The sequence below is a fragment of the Ranitomeya variabilis genome, chromosome 7, assembly GCF_051348905.1.
Source record: "Ranitomeya variabilis isolate aRanVar5 chromosome 7, aRanVar5.hap1, whole genome shotgun sequence".
Lineage (NCBI taxonomy): Eukaryota > Metazoa > Chordata > Amphibia > Anura > Dendrobatidae > Ranitomeya > Ranitomeya variabilis.
In genome coordinates this window covers 20,184,715-20,211,548 of record NC_135238.1, presented here as the reverse complement: position 1 = coordinate 20,211,548, position 26,834 = coordinate 20,184,715, and the positions used below count along the sequence as shown (strand labels likewise).

The following is a 26,834-nucleotide window of genomic DNA, read 5'->3' as shown; positions in this document are numbered from 1 at the left end:
ACATCATAGGTAGACCTCAACTATGGGAGACAAACTGAGAAAAAAAAATCCAGAAAATCACATTGTCTGTTTTTTTATCATTTTATTTGCATATTCTGGTGGAAAATAAGTATTTGGTCAGAAACAAACAAACAATCAAGATTTCTGGCTCTCACAGACCTGTAACTTCTTCTTTAAGAGTCTCCTCTGTCCTCCACTCATTACCTGTAGTAATGGCGCCTGTTTAAACTTGTTATCAGTATAAAAAGACACCTGTGCACACCCTCAAACAGTCTGACTCCAAACTCCACTATGGTGAAGACCAAAGAGATGTCAAAGGACACCAGAAACAAAATTGTAGCCCTGCACCAGGCTGGGAAGACTGAATCTGCAATAGCCAACCAGCTTGGAGTGAAGAAATCAACAGTGGGAGCAATAATTAGAAAATGGAAGACATTCAAGACCACTGATAATCTCCCTCGATCTGGGGCTCCACGCAAAATCCCACCCCGTGGGGTCAGAATGATCACAAGAACGGTGAGCAAAAATCCCAGAACCACGCGGGGGGACCTAGTGAATGAACTGCAGAGAGCTGGGACCAATGTAACAAGGCCTACCATAAGTAACACACTACGCCACCATGGACTCAGATCCTGCAGTGCCAGACGTGTCCCACTGCTTAAGCCAGTACATGTCCGGGCCCGTCTGAAGTTTGCTAGAGAGCATTTGGATGATCCAGAGGAGTTTTGGGAGAATGTCCTATGGTCTGATGAAACCAAACTGGAACTGTTTGGTAGAAACACAACTTGTCGTGTTTGGAGGAAAAAGAATACTGAGTTGCATCCATCAAACACCATACCTACTGTAAAGCATGGTGGTGGAAACATCATGCTTTGGGGCTGTTTCTCTGCAAAGGGGCCAGGACGACTGATCCGGGTACATGAAAGAATGAATGGGGCCATGTATCGTGAGATTTTGAGTGCAAACCTCCTTCCATCAGCAAGGGCATTGAAGATGAAATGTGGATGGGTCTTTCAGCATGATAATGATCCCAGTGCAATGAAGGAGTGGCTTCGTAAGAAGCATTTCAAGGTCCTGGAGTGGCCTAGCCAGTCTCCAGATCTCAACCCTATAGAAAACCTTTGGAGGGAGTTGAAAGTCCGTGTTGCCAAGCGAAAAGCCAAAAACATCACTGCTCTAGAGGAGATCTGCATGGAGGAATGGGCCAACATACCAACAACAGTGTGTGGCAACCTTGTGAAGACTTACAGAAAACGTTTGACCTCTGTCATTGCCAACAAAGGATGTATTACAAAGTATTGAGATGAAATTTTGTTTCTGACCAAATACTTATTTTCCACCATAATATGCAAATAAAATGATAAAAAAACAGACAATGTGATTTTCTGGATTTTTTTTTCTCAGTTTGTCTCCCATAGTTGAGGTCTACCTATGATGTAAATTACAGACGCCTCTCATCTTTTTAAGTGGTGGAACTTGCGCTATTGCTGACTGACTAAATACTTTTTTGCCCCACTGTATACCAAGATAGGGAACATATATACCAGGATGGGGAACATATATACCAGGATGGGGGACATATATACCAGGATGGGGGACACATATACCAGGATAGGGAACATATATATCAGGATGGGGGACATATGTACCAGGATGGGGAACATATATACCAGGATGGGGGATATATATACCAGGGAGGGGGACATATATACCAGGATGGGGGACATATATACCAGGATGGGGAACATATATACCAGGATGGGGAACATATATACCAGGATGGGGGACATATATACCAGGATGGGGAACATATATACCAGGATGGGGGACATATATACCAGGATGGGGGACATATATACCATGATAGGGAACATATATACCAGGATGGGGAACATATATACCAGGATGGGGGACATATATACCAGGATGGGGGACATATATACCAGGATGGGAGACATATATACCAGGATGGGGAACATATATACCAGGATGGGGGACATATATACCAGGATGGGGGACATATATACCAGGATGGGGGACATATATACCAGGATAGGGAACATATATATCAGGATGGGGGACATATGTACCAGGATGGGGAACATATATACCAGGATGGGGGATATATATACCAGGGAGGGGGACATATATACCAGGATGGGGGACATATATACCAGGATGGGGAACATATATACCAGGATGGTGTGAAGAGCGGAACAAAAACCAGGATGGGGGACATATATACCAAGATAGGGAACATATATACCAGGATGGGGAACATATATACCAGGATGGGGGACATATATACCAGGATGGGGGACACATATACCAGGATAGGGAACATATATATCAGGATGGGGGACATATATACCAGGATGGGGGCCATATATACCAGGATGGGGAACATAGTATATACCAGGATGGGGGACATATATACCAGGATGGGGGACATATATACCAGGATGGGGGAGATATATACCAGGATGGAGAACATATATACCAGGATGGGGGAACATATATACCAGGATGGGGGACATATATACCAGGATGGGGGACATATATACCAGGATGGTTGAACATATATACCAGGATGGGGGAACATATATACCAGGATGGGGGAGATATATACCAGGATGGAGAACATATATACCAGGATGGGGGAACATATATACCAGGATGGGGGACATATATACCAGGATAGGGAACATATATACCAGGATGGGAGATATATACCAGGATGAGGGACATATATACCAGGATGGGGGAGATATATACCAGGGAGGGGGACATATATACCAGGATGGGGGACATATATACCAGGATGGGGGACATATATACCAGGATGGGAGACATATATATCAGGATGGGAGACATATATACCAGGATGATGGAAATATATACCAGGATGGAGGATATGTATACCAGTTTTTATTTTGTGTGCACTATATTTTCTTTTGAAAAATAAAAAGAAAAGGAAAATCCAGTTGTCCTGTTGAGCCGGACTCCAATTTTTTCTATTATCCTTGATGTGAGGGGAGGGCGAGGCCGCTGTCTGAGCCCCAGGTGGATGAGCATAGAGCAACTGGGTGAGCTGGAAACAAGTTTCTATATATGCAGAAGAATTTCTGAGCCTCCCAGGAGTATGGGAGATCTGTCTATTATTTTTCCAGGAGTCAACCAAAAAAATTATGTGAGAATTGGCAAATATGTGTTTTATACTTGTCCTTGCAGTTATGCAGCAAAACTTGGCGCTGCCTGGTGGTGCTTCAAGATGAGAGCGCGGCACCTGGAGATGTAAGCACAACATATCTGTTTATTTGTTAATTTTTTTTTTTTTTTTACATATTCTTTGCTCGAAAACCTTGAAAATATTTCCTTATAGTGGAAAAAAATCACTTTGTGGCCCACAGTTCATCACTTCGCAGGGCGCGGGAGCTAATGGCTTTTACAAGAGCTGCCTGGCATGCTTTTACTGCCTTCTAAAAGCACCTAAGCGGGAAAAAAAGGAAAACAGCTTTATCGTTTCCACTTTTTTCTTTTACTTAACTCAGCCTTCTAATATTACAAAACAGACCTCGTCTCCTCCGTGAGATTGAAGCATTCCATGCTGTTGGTTAGAATGAGACCGTATTATGGAAAAAGCTCGTAGAACTCGCTCTGTCGGTGGTCTCTTCCCATTAGCCCAGCATGGTCTTTCTTTTGCCAGTTCAAGCTTGAGAGGTCTCATGTCTTACAATGTGATGTCATTGTCGTAAAGCCGTGCCGAGACTTCTGTTCATCTCCTTCCCGGCCGAATATACAAAGATATACATATATATTTATATATTTATGTATTTAAAGGGAACCCGTCATGTTGTTTTCTATAGACACCATGACATACAGCCAGAGTAGCTGAGCGGATTGATATATAGTTTTAGATTCAGTAAATCTTGTACTGTACTGTTACATTTGCTCTCCCTATAATTGTACCTCTAATCCATAGTTTTCCTACTTTTTGGGCATCTTCATCTGGGAGAAGATCGAAAGCCAAAAATATACGCCATCATGTGGTGCACAGGGATAGTAATAGGACGTCACAGCTCCGCAATAAAGATAGTGATAGGACGAGATAGTGATAGGACATCACAGCTCCGCAATAGAGATAGTGATAGGATGTCATAGCTCCGCAATAGAGATAGTGATAGGACGAGATAGTGATAGTACATCACAGATCCGCAATAGAGATAGTGATAGGACGAGATAGTGATAGGACATCACAGCTCCGAAATAGAGATAGAGATAGGATGTCACAGCTTTGCAATAAAGATAGTGATAGGACGAGATAGTGATAGGACATCACAGCTCTGCAATAGAGATAGTGATAGGACGAGATAGTGATAGGACATCACAGCTCCGCAATAAATATAGTGATAGGACGACATAGTGATAGGACATCACAGCTCCGCAATAAAGATAGTGATAGGACAAGATAGTGATAGGACGTCACAGCTCCGCAATAAAGATAGTGATAGGACGAGCTAGTGATAGGACGTCACAGCTCCGCAATAGAGATAGTGATAGGACGAGATAGTGATAGGACGTCACAGCTCCGCAATAGATAGTGATAGGACGAGATAGTGATAGGACGTCACAGCTCCGCAATAAAGATAGTGATAGGACGAGATAGTGATAGGACGTCACAGCTCCGCAATAGAGATAGTGATAGGACGAGATAGTGATAGGACGTCACAGCTCCGCAATAAAGATAGTGATAGGACGTCACAGCTCCGCAATAAAGATAGTGATAGGACGAGATAGTGATAGGATGTCACAGCTCCGCAATAGAGATAGTGATAGGACGAGATAGTGATAGGACGTCATATCTCTGCAATAGAAATAGGGAGAGAGATCTATAAAATACTGAATAAACATTACAGACAGTGTGTGAGAGCCCGGCAGAGAAGAATGGTTACCATCCATGGACCCATAACCATATATGTTGAGGGCTCTTTTACATTACTACGGCTGTGTTTGGTCTAAGAAGCTTGAAAAAAGAGGTTAAATTAAATCCTGTGTGGTCTGAGAATGATATATGTCTTTTCATGGCAATTGAATGCTATGCAGCACTTTCAATTTTTTGGCGAATCAATTTGCTCCAAATTAAGTTTTTGACAAAAATTAGATGAAATCGAATTTCAAAATGTTTTCTCATCTGTAGTTCTCATCCCATCTTTAATCCCCTTTTTTTTAGTCTTCAGGTCGGAGTAATCTTCCTAGTCCATAAGGAAAAGTAAGTAAAGAACTAAGTGAAGAATTCCACATTAATATGTCATTAATAATAAGACACAATGTTCTTCGCTTCGTCAGACCGAGAGAAACTTTCAATCTCCGGGGTAAATGTCACATCGCTCTCATTAAATTATATCACCAGTCAGTGCTAATTAGGAGCGTATGTAAATGCTGACACAATGGGGGAGACTTGAGGTGGGCTGATAAATGCCTCTTAAGACCCAAACTAACGACAGTCATCTGTTCATAGGGGTCAATAATGTACTTGCTCTACAAATGATTACTGAGCTATTAAGCCCTGCATCCAAGAAGGAGTTGGGGAGCTAGAAGGAAAGTTGTTAGCGCTGTAGGTAATTTTAAAAGTATCCTCAATTCTATAATGTTCTTTGTACAATGATGGAAATCAGAATAAGTGGACATGAAAGTGATCTGTCCCATTGCAAAAATCACAATGGAGCCTCCTTATCTTGCTCTGGTGTCAAGCTTCATGTTCCTAGTCTTGGTGTGGGAAGGCGTTCCTCTTCACATCCTTTATAGAAATGAATGAGTAATTTTCCCATGGGATCTCCTTGTGTTTAGGGAGAGAGAATTCTTGGTTCAATGATAGAAACAGGTCAAGGGCCAATTTGAGGTTAGGGCTCCTCCTCCCCAGATGCATAACATTTATTGAAAATTGTTTTTCTACTTCTATTCAGTTAAAGAAACTCGTCAACCCCACCAACAGTCCAACCCATGAACTATGTCCACTTCAGGTGGGATTTAGACAACCAAACTCCTGTTTGGTCCAGGAGATGTCAATATTTCTTGTGATTGTTTCCAAAAATTTGGGACAATTCCGACAACTTTGGGACTGTTGGAAGCTATGTGTTTGCTGTAGTTGTTTGGTCAAAGGAGAAGATGAGTTAAGGCTCACCATGAGAAAGAAGCAAGGGCTTATTTAGGGCTTGGACCTTTTACTTCAATGCCTACAACTGTGGAAGAGTTTCGATCTTTTTCCATCATAAACAGAAGAAGAAGCTAAAGAGGCTATAAAAAATAGCATCTAGTTGTTTTTAACTATCTGATGGGTTTTCTTGAGTTGTGGTGGCCATTAATAACTTCCTTGAAGGCATCATTTCCATGGAAGTTGCTCAAATGTACACATACAAACCCCATCCCTTGTTTGGTGTAGTTGCTCTGTCTAAGGAGAAGATGTTGACGTTCACCAATGGAAAAGGGGCAAGTGTCCATCCTAAGATAAAGGTCTTCTTCTCCTCACACCCATAATTAATTGTCGAAGAACATGTTTCAATGCTCACCATGAGAAAGAAGCAAGGGCTCATTTAGGGTTTGGACGTTTTACTTCAAAGGCCTACAACTGTGGAAGAGTTTCAAATCTTTGATTTGTACAATCTAAGTCATCTGATCTTTTACCATCGTAACCAGAAGAGGAAGCTACAGAGGCCATAAAAAATTGTATCTAGTTGTTTTTAACTATCTGATGGGTTTTCTTGAGTTGTGGTGGCCATTAATAACGTCTGTGAAGGAATCATTTCCAAAGAAGTTGCTAAAATGTATGCATACAAAACTGTTATGATCCTAGTGGCAAGGATCGCAGGACGGACTAGCTAAGTAACTGAACAGACGACTAGCTCTGGGGAGGTGGTAACTAGATTGACCGCAACCTGATCCTATCCGCAAACAACTATAAGTAGCCGTGGAACGTTACCTGAAAATCCTAGATGTCTCTTCACGGCCTGAGAAACTGACTATTCCTGGAGGGAAAGAAAGTCCTCTCTTGCCTCAGTGGAATGACCCCAAAGATATAGAATAGCCCCCCACAAATATTAACGGTGAGTTAAGGGGAAAGCACAAACACAGAGATGAAATAAGATTTAGCAAATGAGGCCCGCTAATACTAGATAGCAGAAAATAGGAAGGAAACTGTGCGGTCAATAAAAAACCCTATTCAAAATATCCACGCAGAGATTGCTCGAGCCCCCGCACCAACTAACGGTGCGGGGGAAGCAACTCCGTACCCCAGAGCTTACCAGCAACAAGAAATCACATATTATCAAGCTGGACTAGACTCATCTTACACAGAAATCATATTGCAGGCAGATGAGCAAAAAATATTCAAACAGAACTTAGCTTATCCTGAAGAGGCAGAAAACGAGATAATCAGGAGTAATCAGAATAGCACTGAATACATTGACAGCCGGCAACAAGTGGAAGTGAAGCAGAGCTAAATAGGAACCTCCCTGGTGAATAACGAGGCAGCTGATCCAGCCAGACACGCAGGATAATAAACCAAACCACCAGGGGGAGCCAAAAAACCAAAGTCACAGAATACCATCTGTGACCACAAGAGGGAGCCTGAAAACGGAGTTCACAACACAAAACCCATCCCTTGTTTGATGTAGTTGCTCTGTTTAAGGGGAAGATGTTGATGTTCACCAATGGAAAAGGGGCAAGTGTCCATCCTAAGATAAAGGCCTTCTTCTCCTCAGACCTATAATTAATTGTTGAAGAACATGTTTCAAGGCTCACCTTGAGAAAGAAGCAAGGGCTCATTTGAGGCTTGGACATTTTACTTCAAAGGCCTACAACTATGGAAGAGTTTTAAATCTTTGATTTGTACAACCTAAGGGTATGTTTCCACTGTCAGGATGGCCGGCGGTATCGCCGCAGCGGCGAAGCCGCTCGGTGCTAAGCCCCGCCCCCTTTCTGGGACGCGATCATGCCGGATGTGTTAACTCTTCACATCCGGGATGATCGCTCTCTCCCATAGCGCCCTGTGATATGCCTTGCGGGGACGCTGCGTCCCCGCAAGGTGTACGGACATGCTGCAATCTGAAAAGACGCGCAGCATGTCCGTAGTCGCAGGGCCGCCGCGTGCGGGTTTCCACGCATAGTGGAGACGGGATTTCATAAAATCCCCTCCACTATGCTGGAACATCTGGACGCTGCTTGTTTGATGCTGCAGCTCTGCGCAGCGTCAAACAAGCAGCGTTTCCTGACCGTGGAAACATACTCTAAGTCATCTGATCTTTTACCATCGTAACCAGAAGAGGAAGCTAGTGAGGCCATAAAAAAAATTGTATCTCGCTGTTTTTAACTATCTGATGAGTTTCCTTGAGTTGTGGTGGCCACTAATGTGGTTAAATTAACGTGTGCACAACCAAATCTGGTGCACGGTGACCAACTATTCAGCGGTGGACGCCGCGATGACAGCCTGCATATAGGCTGTAGCCTCTCTTCCTCTGTTGGACATTCAACACTATATTGACTAGAGTTCTCCGGGTCGTATAGTCACTTGCTCCTAGCTATTGTCCCAATTTACGTTACTGATGAAAGTCCTGTTGTGTGACCGAAACGTTTTTTGGATTTGGGATACAATAAATCTTTCAGTTCTTCTCACCATAAGTTGAGTGCCGGGTTTTGTATTGTTTAGTGGTGGCCACTAATGACCTCCTTGATGGCATCATTTCCATGGAGGTTGCTCAAATGTATGCATACATGCCCACCTTTTGTTTGATGTACACTCACCGGCCACTTTATTAGGTACACCATGCTAGTAATGGGTTGGACCCCCTTTTGCCTTCAGAACTGCCTCAATTCTTCGTGGCATAGATTCAACAAGGTGCTGGAAGCATTCCTCAGAGATTTTGGTCCATTTTGACATGATGGCATCACACAGTTGCCGCAGATTTGTCGGCTGCACATCCCAAAGATGCTCCATACAAGGCAGGATGGATCCATGCTTTCATGTTGTTTACGCCAAATTCTGACCCTACCATCCGAATGTCGCAGCAGAAATCGAGACTCATCAGACCAAGCAACGTTTTTCCAATCTTCTACTGTCCAATTTCGATGAGCTTGTACAAATTGTAGCCTCAGTTTCCTGTTCTTAGCTGAAAGGAGTGGTACCCGGTGTGGTCTTCTGCTGCTGTAGCCCATCTGCCTCAAAGATCGACGCACTGTGCGTTCAGAGATGCTCTTAGGCCTACCTTGGTTGTAACGGGTGGCGATTTGAGTCACTGTTGCCTTTCTATCAGCTCGAACCAGTCTGCCCATTCTCCTCTGACCTCTGGCATCAACAAGGCATTTCCGCCCACAGAACTGCCGCTCACTGGATTTTTTTTCTTTTTCGGACCATTCTCTGTAAACCCTAGAGATGGTTGTGCGTGAAAATCCCAGTAGATCAGCAGTTTCTGAAATACTCAGACCAGCCCTTCTGGCACCAACAACCATGCCACGTTCAAAGGCACTCAAATCACCTTTCTTCCCCATACTGATGCTCGGTTTGAACTGCAGGAGATTGTCTTGACCATGTCTACATGCCTAAATGCACTGAGTTGCCGCCATGTGATTGGCTGATTAGAAATTAAGTGTTAACAAGAAGTTGGACAGGTGTACCTAATAAAGTGGCCAGTGAGTGTAGTTGCTTTGTCTTAAGGGAGGATGTTAATGTTCCCCAATGGAAAAGGGTACGTCTCCATCCGTAGATAAAGGCCTTCTTCTCCTCAGACCCATAATTAATTGTCGAAGAACATGGCTCTATGTTTCATCCACCCTACATGTCTTGTTGCATGTAATCGGCACAACCAGTTATGGAACTCACAGAACCCACAGAACCTATAATTTATGGGCTTAATGTCACCAGTTGACTAAGTCCAAATCTATTCTACACCTAATTGGTTGTTCGATACCATTCATAAACAGTGTAACAGTCCTTGAGATTTATTAAGTTATTTTGTAAGGTTACAGAAACTGACGGCTAATTTCCAAAAATAATACCATAAAAATCCCTTTATTCAGATTCCAGATGTCAGATTTGCATACATGACCCCACAAACTTGTATGTGACGAGTATAATTGCGTGTACGGTGTTGATATATTTCCTTTATGTCAGTAAATGATTATATTATTTGCAGTAAGCCTTGTGCTTTCTAAACATAAAGAAATCTCCTGTAAGTATTTGGAAGCCATCAACAAGCAGGTGGGCTGCCACTTCTGGTTTCTTCTTATGGCTTTAATGTCCTTCTAATCATGGCTTGTAGAAGTCATGTGCAAATTAGGCTGGAAACGTATTGAGAGCATGTCAATCCACCTATAAGAAGTATTCCCAGTGCATTGACACGCCCCCGAAGAACCTCCAGCCTGATTTGCATAAGGCTTCTTCTCCAGATTTCTCATGACTGGCACATCAGATCTTTACAAAAAAAGTATCATTTTTATTAGGAGAAGAGCACCTATAAAAATGTGCTGACAGGTTCCCTTATGCTCATTTACATATCTGCCATGTAAATATATTATATTTGTCAGTGTTTACAGGTGTAGGAAAATTAGGCTGTCAATCTAGGCTTTCATAGTCATCAAGCATATAAAAACATTAGCGAATCAGTCAACAGCAGCTTGCTGATTGTTTCCCACTGGTTCTAAACTACTTAGTATTGTTTAATCAAAGTTAAAACAGATTAAAAGGCAACAAAAATATACGGTAATACAAAAATGTGTTATATTTATCTATGAAGCCAAAGTAAATTTAAGTGTTTTTTTAAACTTAAAAAAAAAAAAAAGAAACTGTCAGTATGTATTCTACAATATTTCACCTGGTCTGTTCTGTACATGCATTCATTCAACTTGTACAATATTTTGCAATGGTTTTGTTGTGAAGATCAAGGGAGAACTGGGACTCCCATTGGGGAGTGGTATAACCCCTAGACCAAGTCATATGGCCGTCTTTCGAAAAGATGAGGGAAGTAAAAAAATGATTTATTCCATTTTACCGATTCTTTTGTCAGAAAATTCCCCTTTGGATTCAATAGCAAGTTCTGTGTCCTAATAGTCAATGGTAGGTGAAGAAGGCTAACACGCGGTAGACTTATCTTCGGGTCCGTCATTTGACATTTTCGGAGGGTTGTCGCCTTCCGGGACATTTTTGCAACAAAATATTCTGTTATAGTAGTCCTTAAAGCTTCTAGATAGAAATCCATAGATGAAAGGATAGACACAACTTTTCAGATAAGGTATGATGCTGATGATGTAGTAAGTGCCTTCACTAAAATGCAAATTGGAGGTGAATCCTAAGACAATTTCGAGAAGATGAGTTGGAAGCCAGAAGACGATAAATACAAAAGACAGGACCATGATCATCACCACGTCTTCCTTGACTTCGGTCACCATGGGATCACTGGACTGATCAAGTCTTCTGATCCGGCATTGGGTAAGGATGAGACAAACACCGGTCAAGATCAATGGAGCCAAAAATGCAATGGCGAACCGGTAAGATATGAAGATGATGTTCCAAAAGGGTACTGGCCAAGCAATAAGACAATTGGAGTAGTCGTCCACCTTGGCATAAAGAAAAAAGGGGATTCCAAGCAGAAGACTTAGTATCCATATCCCAAGACTGATCAGAGCAGCTCCTGTGAAGTTGAGCTTTTTGGAGAGAGCAGGATAAAATGCCTGCAAAAAGACAGTGATGGACATGATGGCCAAAAAGTAGGAACTGGAAAAAGTCGCTAAAGATGCCAGAGTCCAGTAGAGTTTGCACATGAACATTCCCAAAGAACTCATTATTTCGATGGCAAAAACCAGTAAACATAACATGTAAAACAGGTCTCCAAGAACCAAGCTGAAGATGAAGACGTTCATGGTCCTCCACATCTTCCTAGATGACAAAATGAGAATGATTACAAAAAAGTTGCCAACAAGGCCCACCAAACACACCAGCAGAAAAGGTATGAAGGCAACAAGCCTGGCGAAAGGAAAATACACGTCAAATGTTGAATTGAAGTCTTCAAATAAGAAGAAACTGAAGTTGTCAGAGCCAAAGCTTGCATTGAAGTACGCCTCCATCTCTTCCTCCATTTTCTTTAGTAGATTTAGTTGATCTTCTAAAACAAAAATAAAACGCTATCATTAATACGTAAAGAGCATCACTCACAAGTATGTTCTCTGTAGGGGAAATAAGCGACAGAAAATCTTCACACAAAAAATTACGGTAATGACCACAGAAAGGGTTATCAGAACTAAAAAGTAACTTTTACTACAAACTCAAATAAGATCTTAGACCAACTTCAGAATCAAAGACCATAAATTCACCCCGAATGGACACCACCAGTTATACCAAAGCACCAGGGCAAAATTGTACCTATATCTCAGATTGTTGAAGGGAGCAAAAGAAAAGTTGTCACCACCACCCTTGGAAATAATCAGCGTACGTAGGATTAAAACACATCCAGAGGAGTTGAAGGTAGGGATTGTACCTCCCTCTGTACTTCACCTTACGAAAAAGCCTCACCTTACTCATAGGTGGTATATTATAGTCCTACTGATGGGGGAGTGAGGCAGGGTGGTTTTCAACTGAAGCCGCATATGGCATACAGAGACGTTTCCAGTGCATCTGACCCATAGGTTCGTATTCTACTGATGATCTTTTGGCCTCTGTTCTATTGGTCACTATTCTAAAAAATATATTTTTAGCCTATGTCCCATAGACGCTTATTCTACCACTGGAATTTCGGCCTCCATTCCATAGGCTTTTATTTTACCGATGGACTTTTGGCCTCTTTCCCATTGGCTCTTATTCTACCAATCATCTTTTGATATTAGTCTCATAGGCTCATATTTTATGGATGATCTTTAGATCTCTGTCTTATAGGTTCCTATTCTACCAACAGTGTTTTGGTCACCATCCCATATGTTTCTTTTCTACCAATGATCTTTCGGGCTCTGCCCCATAGGCTTTTATTGTACCAATGGTCTTTTGGACCACCACTCTTTAAGTTCCTATTCTACCTATATTCCTTAGGCTTCAATTCTATCGTTGATTTTTTGGATCCTGTCCTACCATCTCCTATGCTACTGATGCTTTTTCCACCACTGTACTAGGCTCCATTTCTACGGATGGTCTTTTGGCCTCTGTTCCATATGCTCCTTTCTACCAAAGGTCTTTTGGCCTCTGTCACATAGGCTCTTGTTCTTCCCATGATCTTTTGGGCCTTTGCTCCTTAAGTTCCTATAATACCTACACTTCTATTTCACTGATGATCTTTTAGCTTCTGTCCTACCATCTTCTTTTCACTGATGATCTTTTAGCTTCTGTCCTACCATGTTCTATGCTACTGATGTTTTTTCGACCTCTTTTCCATAGGCTCCATTTCCACTGATGGTCTTTTGGCCTCTGTTCCATATGCTCCGTTCTACCGAAGGTCTTTTGGTCTCTGTCCCACATCTCACTGTCCCACACCACAGGCTCTTATTCTGCTGATGGTCTTTTGACCTTACCTAAGTTAAGTTTTCTTCAAAAGAGTTGTCTCATGAAGACAGCTGCTGTCCCCATGCCCTGTTAGACTATAGGGTCTTCGAAGAGACAGAACGGGGACAGCCATTCTGAAAACAAGACTGAAATGTTCTACCATATTGCCCCTACAGAGGACACTACAATGGAAATATCTGATTTGATGTGGCTTCCCCCAGTCAAATTAGTACATGTCTCCTCCATACATCTCTAACCTTGTCTCCCGGTACTTACCTGCACGCAACCTCTAATCCTCACAAGATCTCCTTCTCTACTCCCCTCTTATCTCCTCTTTCCACAATCGCATACAAGATTTCTCTCGCGCATCCCCCCTACTCTGGAACTCTCTACCCCAACATATCAGACTCTTGCCTACCATGGAAACCTTCAAAAAGAACCTGAAGACCCACCTCTTCCGACAAGCCTACAACCTGCAGTAACCATCGATAGACTAAACCACTGCACGACCAGCTCTATCCTCACCTACTGTATCCTCACCCATCCCTTGTAGATTGTGAGCCTTCACGGGCAGGGTCCTCTCTCCTCCTTTACCAGTCGTTACTTGTATTGATTAAGATTATTGTACTTGTTTTTATTAAGTATACCCCTTCTTACATGTAAAGTGCCATGGAATAAATGGCGCTATAATAATAAACAATAATAATGAAGGGGGTTGCCTCTCAGAGAAAAGGTTGCCCAATGAGACTACTAATTATGGCGGTGTCTGTTGATCAGAGCTGTTGTCCTGAAGGCTCTTGGAAATAGGGAAGTCCTCAAGCTCTCCCGAGAAGGTTGTCAAGTCTCCTGGACACTGCAAGAACCTCTCGCAAGACGGAACGAAGTTCAAATGAAAATTCCCAATGTTCTAGAAAATAATTTTTAAAAGTTGGCAGACTTCTTAGAATAATCTCACAAAAATTGTATGAGAGAAATAATTAAGATCTCTGCTTAGGGCGACCTCTTTGAAGGTCCTATATACAGGTATGTCCTAAGGGTCTGTCTCAGTTAGGCAAAGCATTGTGGTAGTGACAGCCATGGCGGTCACACTCCAAGATGTGGAGTAAAGGTACAGATTGAGATAACCCTTTTACCTTTTAGGTCTGACACACAAGACGCACGGGACCGAGGTGACGCAACAGATCGGAACAATGGCATTCCTGATAACATCCCAGTACTATTGAGCGGTTTATGTTTCAGCTTGTTCTCCACTGTTTGATCAATAGTAATGGGAAGAATACTACACACATCCACGAAGAACAGGTGACCAGGAGACGAGGAAGGAACTGTCGGAACCATGGGCACAAGACAAGCAGAGGAGGCGCATTCCGAGCTCCTCCAACCATTGCTGATTGGAAGGTACAAGTCAAAAAACAAAAAAATACACAAAAATATAAATTTTCTATAAAAATTGGGCAAAAAAATAAAATACCCCACTCAATAAAATTACACCTTATAAGATTCCAAGTTACAAAGAGTCACAAAACTTTTTTCACACTTTTTAGTCGGTGTCTCCCCTTCCCCCCAGACAAAAGATCTGCAGGCTACCAGACAATGCCAGAGCGATCCTACAAGCCGCGGCTCCTACTGTTACTCTGTGAGTTCACATTTCATTATCTGAACTTAACTTTTTGCTGAGCAAGAGGAAAAAAAATATCAGAGGAAGTCAAAATTGTTTTTTTTTTTAACACAAATATGTATCATGGAGCAGGACTCGACCGTTAGATCCCATGGAACTACTAGTATAAGAAGAATACCTATGAGAATTAAAGCCGATTTTACTATTTTTTATATGATTTTTTAAAATAATTTTAAAAAGTTTTATAAGCTATGACTCTAATTTTGAGATTCAAGTCTGATAAGTGGGTCCCACATCTCCAAAAGGAGGAAGCTATATTTACTTGTATAGTATCTATGGAAGACCCCTATGTGGATGGAACAGCCCCTTTAATTAGGACATACATCCTCCCCATTGTTCTGGTCCATCCATCATGTACTGGTATGGTCAGCATGTAATACTGTATTTCTCCTCTAGAGGGCATCCTCCATTACTCTGACCACTGGATTTGCTAAAGCCGGGCGGTCAGATGTAAAGAGTCCACCTTTGGGGCTAATTTTTTTTGCTTTTCACTTAAATGCATGTATTTAAGGCTAAAAAAATATTTTTGAAATATCAATTTAGCACCGTTTTCCATCTAAAGCCTCTGCGCTGCACTGTCTATTGCTGGTTGCAGAATGAGTGAACTGGGAATCCGTCAGTGAGTTCGTTCTGGGAAGAGAGTTTTAACTCTTTTATCTTTTTGGGTTTCTGGGCTCATCTTATGATTACAGACCACATCAAAGTTGGATATGAAAGGAATCAAAGAGCCCAAAATTTCAAATAAAACCCGATTTAAAAAAAAAACGATATTAACCCCAAAATACATGCATTCAAATAAAAATAAAAATGTCCCCCAAGTTGGGCAACCCCTTTATCTGCAAACCCTGTCTAAGAATGGTAAATATATGGTCATATTATAGTCCGATATATGATTTGGCCGTAATAATTTATACCATAATTAATTGGTGTCTTAATTAGTACAACAAACTTCTCGAGACAATTTTCTTGCAGATCTCCCGTAAGGTCTCGGAGAAACTTCTGCATGTTCTTAGGTGTCTCTCTTGTATGGTCCTCCTACATCTTGAGACATTTCATTAAACGCTTTCTTGTAAGATGGAGAAGAACCTGATCACGGGTCTCCATTGCCACCAATTCCCCCCAGGTCTTCTAAGACATCCTTAGCAATGTGTCACACGTTTTCTAAGACACTCTGAGAATTTTTTCGCTCCCCAAGACGTTTTTTGTGGAAGCCTATACCTGTCAGAAAGCGTCTGTCTTGCCATATATGCCTTCATCCGTCATAAGACATTTTTAAAGAAAGGTCTCACATCTGAGACATCTTATCACAAAGTAAAAAAATGGCAAAAAAAGACGTCGATTTTCACAACACACAAGAAAATCGAAAAATTATCAAAAAAAATAAAATTTGTATAAAATCCCTAAACAGAAGCTGATATGGATGGGCAGAGGCGGCGGGTGAGGATGGGGCGACTTACGTGATTCAGGGGGCGAGTGTCCAGGTATTGGGGGGCTCCGCAGTCCGGGCTGGAAGGCTTCTCGCTGCTTAAGTGCTCAGGGAATTTCTATGTCTCCATTCATATTTTGGAATGACTCCTGGTAACACACATCCCACCCCGTAATCTGTGTGCCCCTCCTTAGCTAAAAGTGCTCAGGGGGCTGGGAGGGGTCGTCGGCCCCCCCTTCCCAGTTCTGGCTTTTAACCCTCACAGTGCTGCATGCACCATTCCACAGGATCTTATGTTGCATTCTTTTGCAAACATCATTTTAATTTTTTTTTACATTTTATACACCCCTATAAGAAAAAAAAAGAATAGGTTCAGACAAGTTTTTTTAAAATAAATTTGGTGCATTTTTCTCTGAACATCTAACATTAAAGGAACCTCATTGGGAACCAGGTTTGCCCATCATCGCCTATACATCTATGACCAAATTTGGCTTAATTGTTTTATTTATTTAACGAAAAGGTCCATATTTACAATATATTTTTTATAATTTGGTGTAAATCCCTCTGTTCTTTTGAATCCGGCGCACTTTTCCTTCTCTTCCTGCGCCTCACCGTTCCTGAGATATGGCCTCACTTCCCTATATATATATATATATATATATATATATATATATATATATATATATATATATATATATATATATATATATATAGTCTTTTATTTTGCCAAGTGGGTGTGACCCTCGAAGAGCATAGCTGAGAACCACTCCTACTTGGCCAAGAAGATTAGATTTATATACAGGGATGAATGGGGCCGTATCTCAGGAACGGAGAAGCGCAGGAAGAAAAGAAAAACATCACCGGATTCAGGAGAACAGAAGGAAAATAGATAACATATTTTGGGAAATTATAGGCCCTATTGAAATTTTGGCAAGTGGTGAGAAAAAGTTGCAGTTTTAGTGCACATTCGGCCCAAATAAGGATTTTAGATTTTTTTCTGGTTACAGTTTTTGCATCAAAAATGCCTAAGAAATGAGGAGATTTACTAAGACTGACGACACTCATTATTGCGTCAGAATGATGCCCTAACATAAATTTGCTGCACCTTTATAAGTGCGGCAGGAATTGAAATTTATGAACATTTAGTGTAAATATGCCAATATATATACACTAGTGCAAAGTCAATAATACATCTTCTCCATTGTCTTACCAAATAAGTCATTTTTTTTTACTAAAAACTGACCACTAGGGGGAGCTCTTCAATATTGATCATTTTTATTAGATTAAAAAGTATTTTTTATTTTTATTTTTTACAAAAAACACTAATCAAGAAATCCTTTTGGGGTATATGGTTTATATGTGGACATCATAGAGGAGGAAACCCAAGTTCTGATCTCTGGTTCCTCCTAAGGAAACACTAGTATTAGGTCTCTGCCATGCTGACGCATTATTATTATTATTTATTGTTATAGCGCCATTTATTCCATGGCGCTTTACATGTGAGGGGGGGTATACATAATAAGAACAAGTACAATAATCTTGAACAATACAAGTCATAACTGGTACAGGAGGAGTGAGGACCCTGCCCGCGAAGGCTCACAATCTACAAGGGATGGGTGAGGATACAGTAGGTGAGGGTAGAGCTGGTCATGCAGCGGTTTGGTTGATCGGTGGTTACTGCAGGTTGTAGGCTTGTCGGAAGAGGTGGGTCTTCAGGCTCTTTTTGAAGGTTTCGATGGTGGGCGAGAGTCTGATGTGTTGTGGTAGAGGGTTCCAGAGTAGGGGGGATGCTCGAGAGAAATCTTGTATGCGATTGTGGGAAGAGGAGATAAGAGGGGAGTAGAGAAGGAGATCTTGTGAGGATCGGAGGTTGCGTGTAGGTAAGTACCGGGAGACGAGGTCACAGATGTATGGAGGAGACAGGTTGTGGATGGCTTTGTATGTCATGGTTAGGGTTTTGTACTGGAGTCTCTGGGCAATGGGGAGCCAGTGAAGGGATTGACAGAGGGGAGAGGCCGGGGAATAGCGGGGGGAAAGGTGGATTAGTCGGGCAGCAGAGTTTAGAATAGATTGGAGGGGTGCGAGAGTGTTTGAGGGGAGGCCACAGAGCAGGAGGTTGCAGTAGTCAAGGCGAGAGATGATGAGGGCATGGACTAGGGTTTTTGCAGATTCTTGGTTGAGGAATGGACGGACCTGTGAAATATTTTTGAGTTGAAGTCGGCAGGAAGTGGAAAGGGCTTGGATATGTGGTTTGAAGGAGAGATCAGCGTCAAGGATTACCCCGAGGCAGCGAGCTTGTGGGACTGGGGAGAGTGGGCAGCCATTTACTGTAATGGATAGGTTTGTTGGGGGGTCGCGTGAGATGGGGAAAGATGATGAATTCTGTTTTGTCCAAGTTAAGTTTCAGAAATCTAGCGGAGAAGAAGGATGAAATAGTGGACAGACATTGAGGGATTCTGGTTAGTAGGGAGGTGATATCTGGTCCAGAGATGTAGATCTGTGTGTCATCAGCATAGAGGTGATACTGAAAGCCATGAGATTCTATGAGCTGTCCCAGGCCAAAGGTGTAAATGGAGAAGAGCAGGGGCCCTAGGACTGAACCCTGTGGGACTCCGACAGATAGGGGGCGAGGTGAGGAGGTGGTGTGTGAGTGGGAGATGCTGAATGTCCGGTCTGTTAGGTATGATGAGATCCAGGATAGGGCCAAGTCTGTGATGCCAAGGGATGAGAGGGTCTGTAGTAATAGGGAATGGTCCGCTGTGTCAAAGGCAGCCGACAGGTCCAGGAGGAGGAGGACAGAGTAGTGTTGCTTGCTCTTGGCGGTTAAGAGGCCATTGGTGACCTTAGGGCAGTTTCAGTGGAGTGGTGTGATAGGAAGCCAGATTGTAAGCGGTCAAAGAGGGAGCAAGAAGATAGATGGGAGGACAGTTCAAGATGGACGTGTTGTTCCAGTAGTTTGGAGGCATAAGGGAGAAGTGATATAGGGCGATAGCTAGATACAGAGGATGGGTCAAGAGAGGGCTTTTTGAGGATAGGTTTGATGGAGGCATGTTTAAAGCTTGAGGGGAAAACACCAGTTGTTAGTGATAGGGTGAAGAGATGGGTTAGGGTTGGGATGAAGACTGTGGTGAGGTTTGGGATGAAGTGGGATGGGAGCGGGTCAAGTGCACAGGTGGTGAGATGCGATCTTCAGAGTAGAGTGGAGAGTTGATCTTCTGTAATGGTGGAGAAGTTGGTTTTGGAGGTGGAGGGCTGGGAAGTCGGGAGGAAGGGCTCTGGGGGTTGTTGACAAAAACTGGCTCTGATGTTATCAATCTTCTGCTTGAAAAATGAGGCAAAGTCTTCAGCTGAGATAAGTGGGGAGGGAGGAGGTGCTGGGGGACACAGGAGAGAATTGAAGGTGTTGAATAACTGTTTAGGGTTGTGAGACGCATTGATTTAAATGGACGCCATGTAATTCCACACTTGACCTCTAGAGGCCACTGGAGGAGAAATGAGCAGCTGGAAATTGGTGATCAATGATGGATTAATCTTAACTTTTCATTCCTTTACTGTCAAGACAACCCCTTGAAATGATTTAACTGTTTCTGGGAAAGTTGGATGACAACCATTACAGTTTTATAAGAAATGGGCAGAGTCCCAAGAGCGTGTTGTGCCCTACTTTTCCAGATGTTGACCCCGTGACCAATCACTTGGTGGCTGGGTAAAGAGATGCCGTAACCATATGGTGCGGTCACGTTCTAGTGCCATCCTTTATGTCCCTGAGACATGTCTATTGCTTTTCAGCATCTCCTGCTGATGTTTATCCAGCATGTCCCCTTTAAGAAATTCATGGTTGAGATTTGCACACATTTCCATTTCGCTTTGTATAATTTTGCGATTTGGCGGGTGAGGATTCACACCTGGCCCTCAGGAATGTCGCGTGCTTCACTAAAATAACAAATCTGCAAGAGGTAGACATGAAAAGTCGCCCTCATTAAGCCTAAATCTGAGCTGAGGAGGCCCCTGGTGAAAATGCAGCCATTATGTTTCACTATTCAGAGTAATATATCTACAGGCCTCATGCAGTAAAACTGTCTATGTTGCCCTTAACAACCAATCACAGAGCAGCTTTCATTTTTTAAAGCAGTTTCTGAAATGAAAGCTGAGCTCTGATTGGTTGCTATGGGTAACAAAGAAAATTCTACTGTGAGATGGCTTTGTTATGATATGAGGCCTAGTTGCATTCGGAGTAATGCAAGGCCTGAGAAGATTGGGTGTATAAAAGGGACTTAAAGGGGTAATTATATCTCCAAAATCATATCACAATACATAGTAGGTGGAATAATAAAATTAGCAAATGCCTCCAATTAGAAATGTATTACAGTTCTCCAGATTCGCTATGTCATTTACCTCATGCGCAGGGCATCGCAGTAGCTTAGGTATTCATGGTTATGACTACTCATATAGTGACAGTTAGTTCGTGGTCGTAACCATCGATACGTAAGCTACGGCAATGCCCTGCACATGGGGTAAGTGACATAGCAAATCATGAGAACTGTACTACATTTCTAATAGCAATGCTCCAAGGGGAAAACATATTTGTCAAATTTCATTTTTTGGTGAGAGTTAATTAAAATATAAAATTTCTGAAATTATAATACCACAGTTACAGCCGCCATATTGGGCGCCCCTGCTGCGCAGCTCGTATGCAGCACACATGCCAATTGTTCTGAATTTACCTGCACTGGTTGGTATCTAAACTCTGCCAAAAAGTGTGTATTCTGTGGGGTAACCAGAAAGGGGAAAGCGTCGTGTTTAGGGGGGGGGGGGGGGGCGGGGGGCTTAGCTAGCCCCCAAAATGTTGACAACTATGGCCAGGCAAAATAAAGTCTCCAATTTACCAGTGGGCTGCCCTTTACCCCAGACATAAACTACCTTCCAATCATTGCATTCAGAATTGCCCAAAATCCCAATTTTGCTAGAACAAGCCTGGGAACACCCGGGCAATTTTGGGGTTGTTCCTACTCATTTTGGGGGCGGTGCTTAAATAATCCAATTAAGGGTATTAAAATAATAGTAAGTATGTACATGGGAGTAATTAAAATGTGTATTTTATGGGAAGTGATGGGCCAACCAGGCTCCCAGTATGGAGCCCTAAAGTGTTCACCAAAGGTTCCCAATATGGTGCCTTAAAGTGTTCACCAAATGTACATAAAGGCACACCACACCGCCCCCAAGGTTTACGTCCCCATTCGTGGGGACCGCGGATGGGTAGATCGATTAGCGGGATCCAGTCCAATGGTCAGATCTTCAGTCTCTGGGTGGGAGGCTCATGAATCTCTTAATTCCGGGAGCCGGGCGCATGTTTTGATTGGGCAAGCTCAGCTAATCAAAAGATGCATCGGTGATAACAGAAGGTAAGAAATTTGCAGAGTTCCCGTCACGGAGCACCGTCCAGGCCAATGGACCGGACTTTATTCTTGCTGCACCTTTGACTCTTCCATATGGGGTCCACAGATATGAGCTATTTATATACCGCCAATCTTTACCAAGAGGGCGTCGATCAAAGCATAATTATGCAGCCTAAAGGCACGCCCCCAAGGAACCCTGCGAGCACCGCCCACTTCGTAAAGACCATAAAAGTTAGCACTAAGTAAAAAAGGCCCATATCTCTGGAACTGTAAGGAGGATTAAAAAAATGAAAAAGCAGAATACTCAGTAGAGAAGCGGGAATAAAATAAGAGTAAAAACTTAGATAAAAAGATAAAGGGCCATGTACTCGTAGAAAAAAGGCACAAGTAGAAGACTACAGCTGCATTAGGGATTCCGCACATTGGCTGCATTATCTTTCTCCCACATTTCTCTACAAGGATGAGTTCCTGTTTGAGAACAGTTCCCAGGATATTCGCACTCCCCCTCTGGTCTCCTGAGCTCCATCCTCTCACCCACACTCAGCCTGTGCCAGGAATCTTGGCTCTGGGGGCGAAGGGCCAGACCTTCCATACACGATTCCCAGTGTGGGACCCTCAAGACTCGTGCAAGCACCTTAAAGCAAGTGTGGGAATGTCGGAGGAGTCTGTGGTGGGACGTAGAGACTGTCCTGAAGAATTGGCTCCTTTCCCTGGCCTTGTGTTAGGTCATGTGTGGTCACGTGCAGACATATGCCTTCTATCCTCCGCTCCTACCATGTAAACTGCTGCAGTTGGGTCCCATGACTTTATAAACATAGGGATTTGTGGAAGTAGAGAAGGAAAATCGTGTCTTGACACAGGCATGTGATTGGGCGTGAAGGAAGAAGTCTGTTCTCAGAATACTGTGACTAACAGGACACAGTACAACCAGTCTAGAGACTCTTCCACTGTTATTATACTGCCATATCCTATGTTCTAGGACAAGAGGACTACTGGAGATTGCTATTATGTTAACCTCAGGGGCTCTGGAGATTAGGCTCATTCACTTTTCTTTTTGTTCTCTCTCTGGCCCAGACCACCACAATGACTTCCTCTATCCATGACTCTTCTGTGTACACTAACCTTCAATCCTGCTGCTATACGCAATCTCCCTCTCAGTTCCCCCACACATTGATAAGGTCTCACTTTATGCCTCATACAGTAGTAATACCCCACATATGCCCCTGTATAATAATATTCATTTGTGCCCCACAAAATAATAGCGCCCTCCTAAGCCCTCTCTGAGTAATTGTGCCCCCTTTATTCCCTGACTAAGTGATAGTACCCCTTTATGCCCTAAGTGGTAGTACCCCCTTTATTCCCTGACTAAGTGATAGTGCCCCTTTATTCCCTGACTAAATGATAGTACCCCCTTTATTCCCTGACTAAGTGATAGTACCCCCTTTATTCCCTGACTAAGTGATAGTGCCCCTTTATTCCCTGACTAAGTGATACTACCCCCTTTATTCCTTGACTAAGTGATAGTGCCCCCTTTATTCCCAAAGTGATAGTACCCCCTTTATTCCCAAAGTGATAGTACCCCTTTATTCCCTAAGTGATTGTGCCCCCTTTATTCCCTGACTAAGTGATAGTGCCCCCTTGATTCCCTGACTAAGTGATAGTACCCCCTTAATGCCCTAAGTGATAGTACCCCCTTTATGCCCTGATTAAGTGATAGTACCCCCTTTATGCCCTGATTAAGTGATAGTACCCCTTTTATGCCCTGACTAAGTGATAGTGCCCACTTTATGCCCTGACTAAGTGATAGTACCCCCTATATGCCCTGACTAAGTGATAGTACCCCCTTTATTCCCTGACTAAGTGATAGTACCCCCTTTATTCCCTGACTAAGTGATAGTACCCCTTTATTCCCTGATTAAGTGATAGTACCCCCTTTATTCCCTAAGTGGTAGTACCCCCTTAATACCCTAAGTGATAGTACCCCCTTTATGCCCTGATTAAGCGATAGTGCCCCCTTTATTCCCTGATTAAGTGATAGTGCCCCCTTTATTCCATGACTAAATGATAGTACCCCCTTTATGCCGTTTGGGGTGTTTAGAAGACATAATGTCGATAGAGTTATCGGTGGCAGTAGTCACCTGGGGATCCAGGTTATTGGGCCTAATCTGAGGCATGCAGCCATTAAATTTCCATTCCTTGGAGAGGAGCAAGAACATGTGATTCCCAATAGTTGTGTTGTGGTGTTGGTGGGGTAATCAGTATAGATAGCCCCTTAAACCCACCAATTTTCATTGAGTAGACCCCAACTAACTAGTCCTGCAACCAGAGGAGCAGCTGCTGGCCGTCAGCTGGTGACCCCTGACCACTCTCCATGTGTCCTTACTGGAAGAATGAAAGATGGCCTGCATTTAATAGGAATCCATGGAATGCGGAGGATCCTGACAGCGGCTCTCTGGTTTGGCTGATATAAGAAGGGGGCACAGTTGGGGTACGCTGTGCATCGGGATCACTATTATATCTGATGCACAGAACTTTTTCCTTCCTTGAGCCACATAACTTGTTAATTATCCGTCTTTCCATTTTCTTGCTTCTTTGCAGGTTTTTATCATTCTCAATTGTTCTCTTTCTACATGATGGGAGAAGCCTAAACAAGTCTGTGCAGCAGGGAGAGGCAGTCTCTTCTATAAGAGATAGAACTAAAGGGGTTTTTCCAGGATTATAATATCTGATCTGTGGAGAGCAGCATAATGTAGGGGTGGAGACCCTGATTCCAGCGATGTGTCACCTACTGGGCTGCTTGCTGTAGTGTCAATAAAATAAGTTTTTTATCAGCAGGAGATTATCACTAGAGGACTAGTTGTCTCGTGGCATGTGGTCCTCCTGCTCTGCGTAACCCCTGATTGGTGGCTTTCTGGCTATGCACAGTGTACACAGAAATCTACCAATCAGTGGTGTGGGCGGGGTTATAAGGGGCTCAGCATTGAGAGAACTGCCTCATCTGCAGCAGAGAAAACACTAAATATTATCAATGACACCAAGCAGCGCAGTAAGTGATATATCGTTGGGATGAGGGTCTCTGGCCCTACCTTTGCCCTGGTGGTACCTTGGAAGGAGGAGAGGACTATCTGGAAATTCTTGAGCTGTCTAGGACATGCTGAGAGTTGTAGTTTTCCAACAGTTGAAGAACCACAACTCTCATGCAAGAGACTCTGCAAGTTGTAAATCTTATCATAAGGTTGACAAGATGTTTACTAATCCGTGAAGTTTACGTTTGTGAAAGGCCCGGATTAGAAAAACCATTAAGGAGACCGAGGTCCTGATCACAGCTGTAAACCACATTGTCTCATTATCGCTGGGTGGAGGGAAGGGTCCGAAAACCAGAGCAAACAGATGTCAACCACATCGAAATGTCTCATCCGGTACACACTGGTGGGAACTGGGGGGGGGTGGTGGAGACCCCACAATGGTGTCCCCTCCTGGTCTGTTCTATAGGTTCACTGGGCCCCGTACATTGTGTAGAGGCCGATAGTCCCACGTGCCGAGTGGTGACTGATCAAAGTCACAGAACTGATGAAAAACACAGTGATGTTCACAACAATTGACAAAACCGCTGTTCAGATGGGTCATGGCCAGAAGCCAGATCCCTCACGCTCCACACGACAACCAGAACACGACAACCAGAAACCAAGATCGAAATCGAGAACGCTGAGGCCTCGAGCTGGATCATGAGGGTCTGATGACGTCTCTTAGCCACCGATTCTCAGGAAACCATCTCATGATGTCTGGGGAGCACCGTCCAAGGTTCCACCATGGGGCCCTCTGGTCTTCCAAGGGATGGAAGGAGCCAATATCATAACTAGAGTCTGATGGGCCCAGGTGCTAAATTTGGACCTTGCCCCCCCTAAATGTTGGTCAGATATATGGACCCTTGTAGCATTCTAGATCCTGTAAAGACATACAGGTTTGCCCCCATCCCATGTAATAATGTCTCTGCTCTGGATGCTTCCTGTAATAATCTCCCCCATTGTGACCTCCATCATGTAATAATGTCTGTCATCCTAGACTCCTTCCTGGTATAATGTCCCAATCCTGTGCCTATTTCTGTTATGATATTTCCTGTCTTGGGCCCCTTCCTGGTATAATGCCCCCTCATCATGAGCCCCATCCAGTAATAATGTCCTCCATCCTGGCCTGGTCCTGTAAGAATGTCTCCCATCCTGGTATAATGTCCCCCATTATGGGCCCCTTCCTGGTATAATGTTCCCCATCCTATGGCAATGTCCCCCATCCTGGTATACTGTCCCCCATTCTGGACCCCTTCCTGGTATGATGTCCCCCATCGTGAGCCCCTTCCAGTAATAATGTTCCCCATCCTGACCCCTTCCTGTAACAATGTCTTCCATCTTGGCATTATGTCCACCATTATGGGCCCCTTCCTGGTATAATGTCCCCTGTCTTGGGCCTCTTACTGTAATAATGTCCCTCATCCTGGCAAGGTCCTGTAATAATGTCTCCCATCCTGGTATATTGTGCCTCATTATGGGTCCCTTCCTGGTATAATGTTCCCCGTCCTATGGCAATGTCCCCCATCCTGATATACTGTGCCTCATTCTGGGCCCCTTGCTGGTATAATATCCCCCATCATGAGCTCCTTCCAGTAATAATGTCCCCCATCCTGGTCCCTTCCTGTAACAATGTTTTCCATCCTGGTATTATGCCCACTATTATGGGCTCCTTCCTGGTATAATGTCCCCTGTCTTGGGCCCCTTACTGTAATAATGTCCCTCATCCTGGCCCAGTCCTGTAACAATGTCTCCCATTCTG

The 26,834-nt window shown here is 43.2% G+C and overlaps 1 protein-coding gene across 1 annotated transcript; it reads right to left on the bottom strand.

Moving 5' to 3' along the window:
* Positions 1-9,975: 9,975 nt before the first annotated feature.
* Positions 9,976-16,761, bottom strand: LOC143785497 (somatostatin receptor type 5-like). Its single transcript, XM_077274402.1, has 2 exons — positions 16,649-16,761; positions 9,976-12,149 (listed from the first exon to the last, which is right to left on the bottom strand). The coding sequence occupies exon 2, from the start codon at positions 12,121-12,123 to the stop codon at positions 11,119-11,121; it is 1,005 nt and encodes a 334-aa protein (XP_077130517.1). The 5' UTR covers positions 12,124-12,149; positions 16,649-16,761; the 3' UTR covers positions 9,976-11,118.
* Between the last annotated feature and the right edge of the window lie 10,073 nt (positions 16,762-26,834).

What these genes read in the sequence shown, in the direction of transcription:
- LOC143785497 (XM_077274402.1), bottom strand. Translation starts at nt 12,123, where the DNA reads ATGGAGGAAGAGATGGAGGCGTACTTCAATGCAAGCTTTGGCTCTGAC.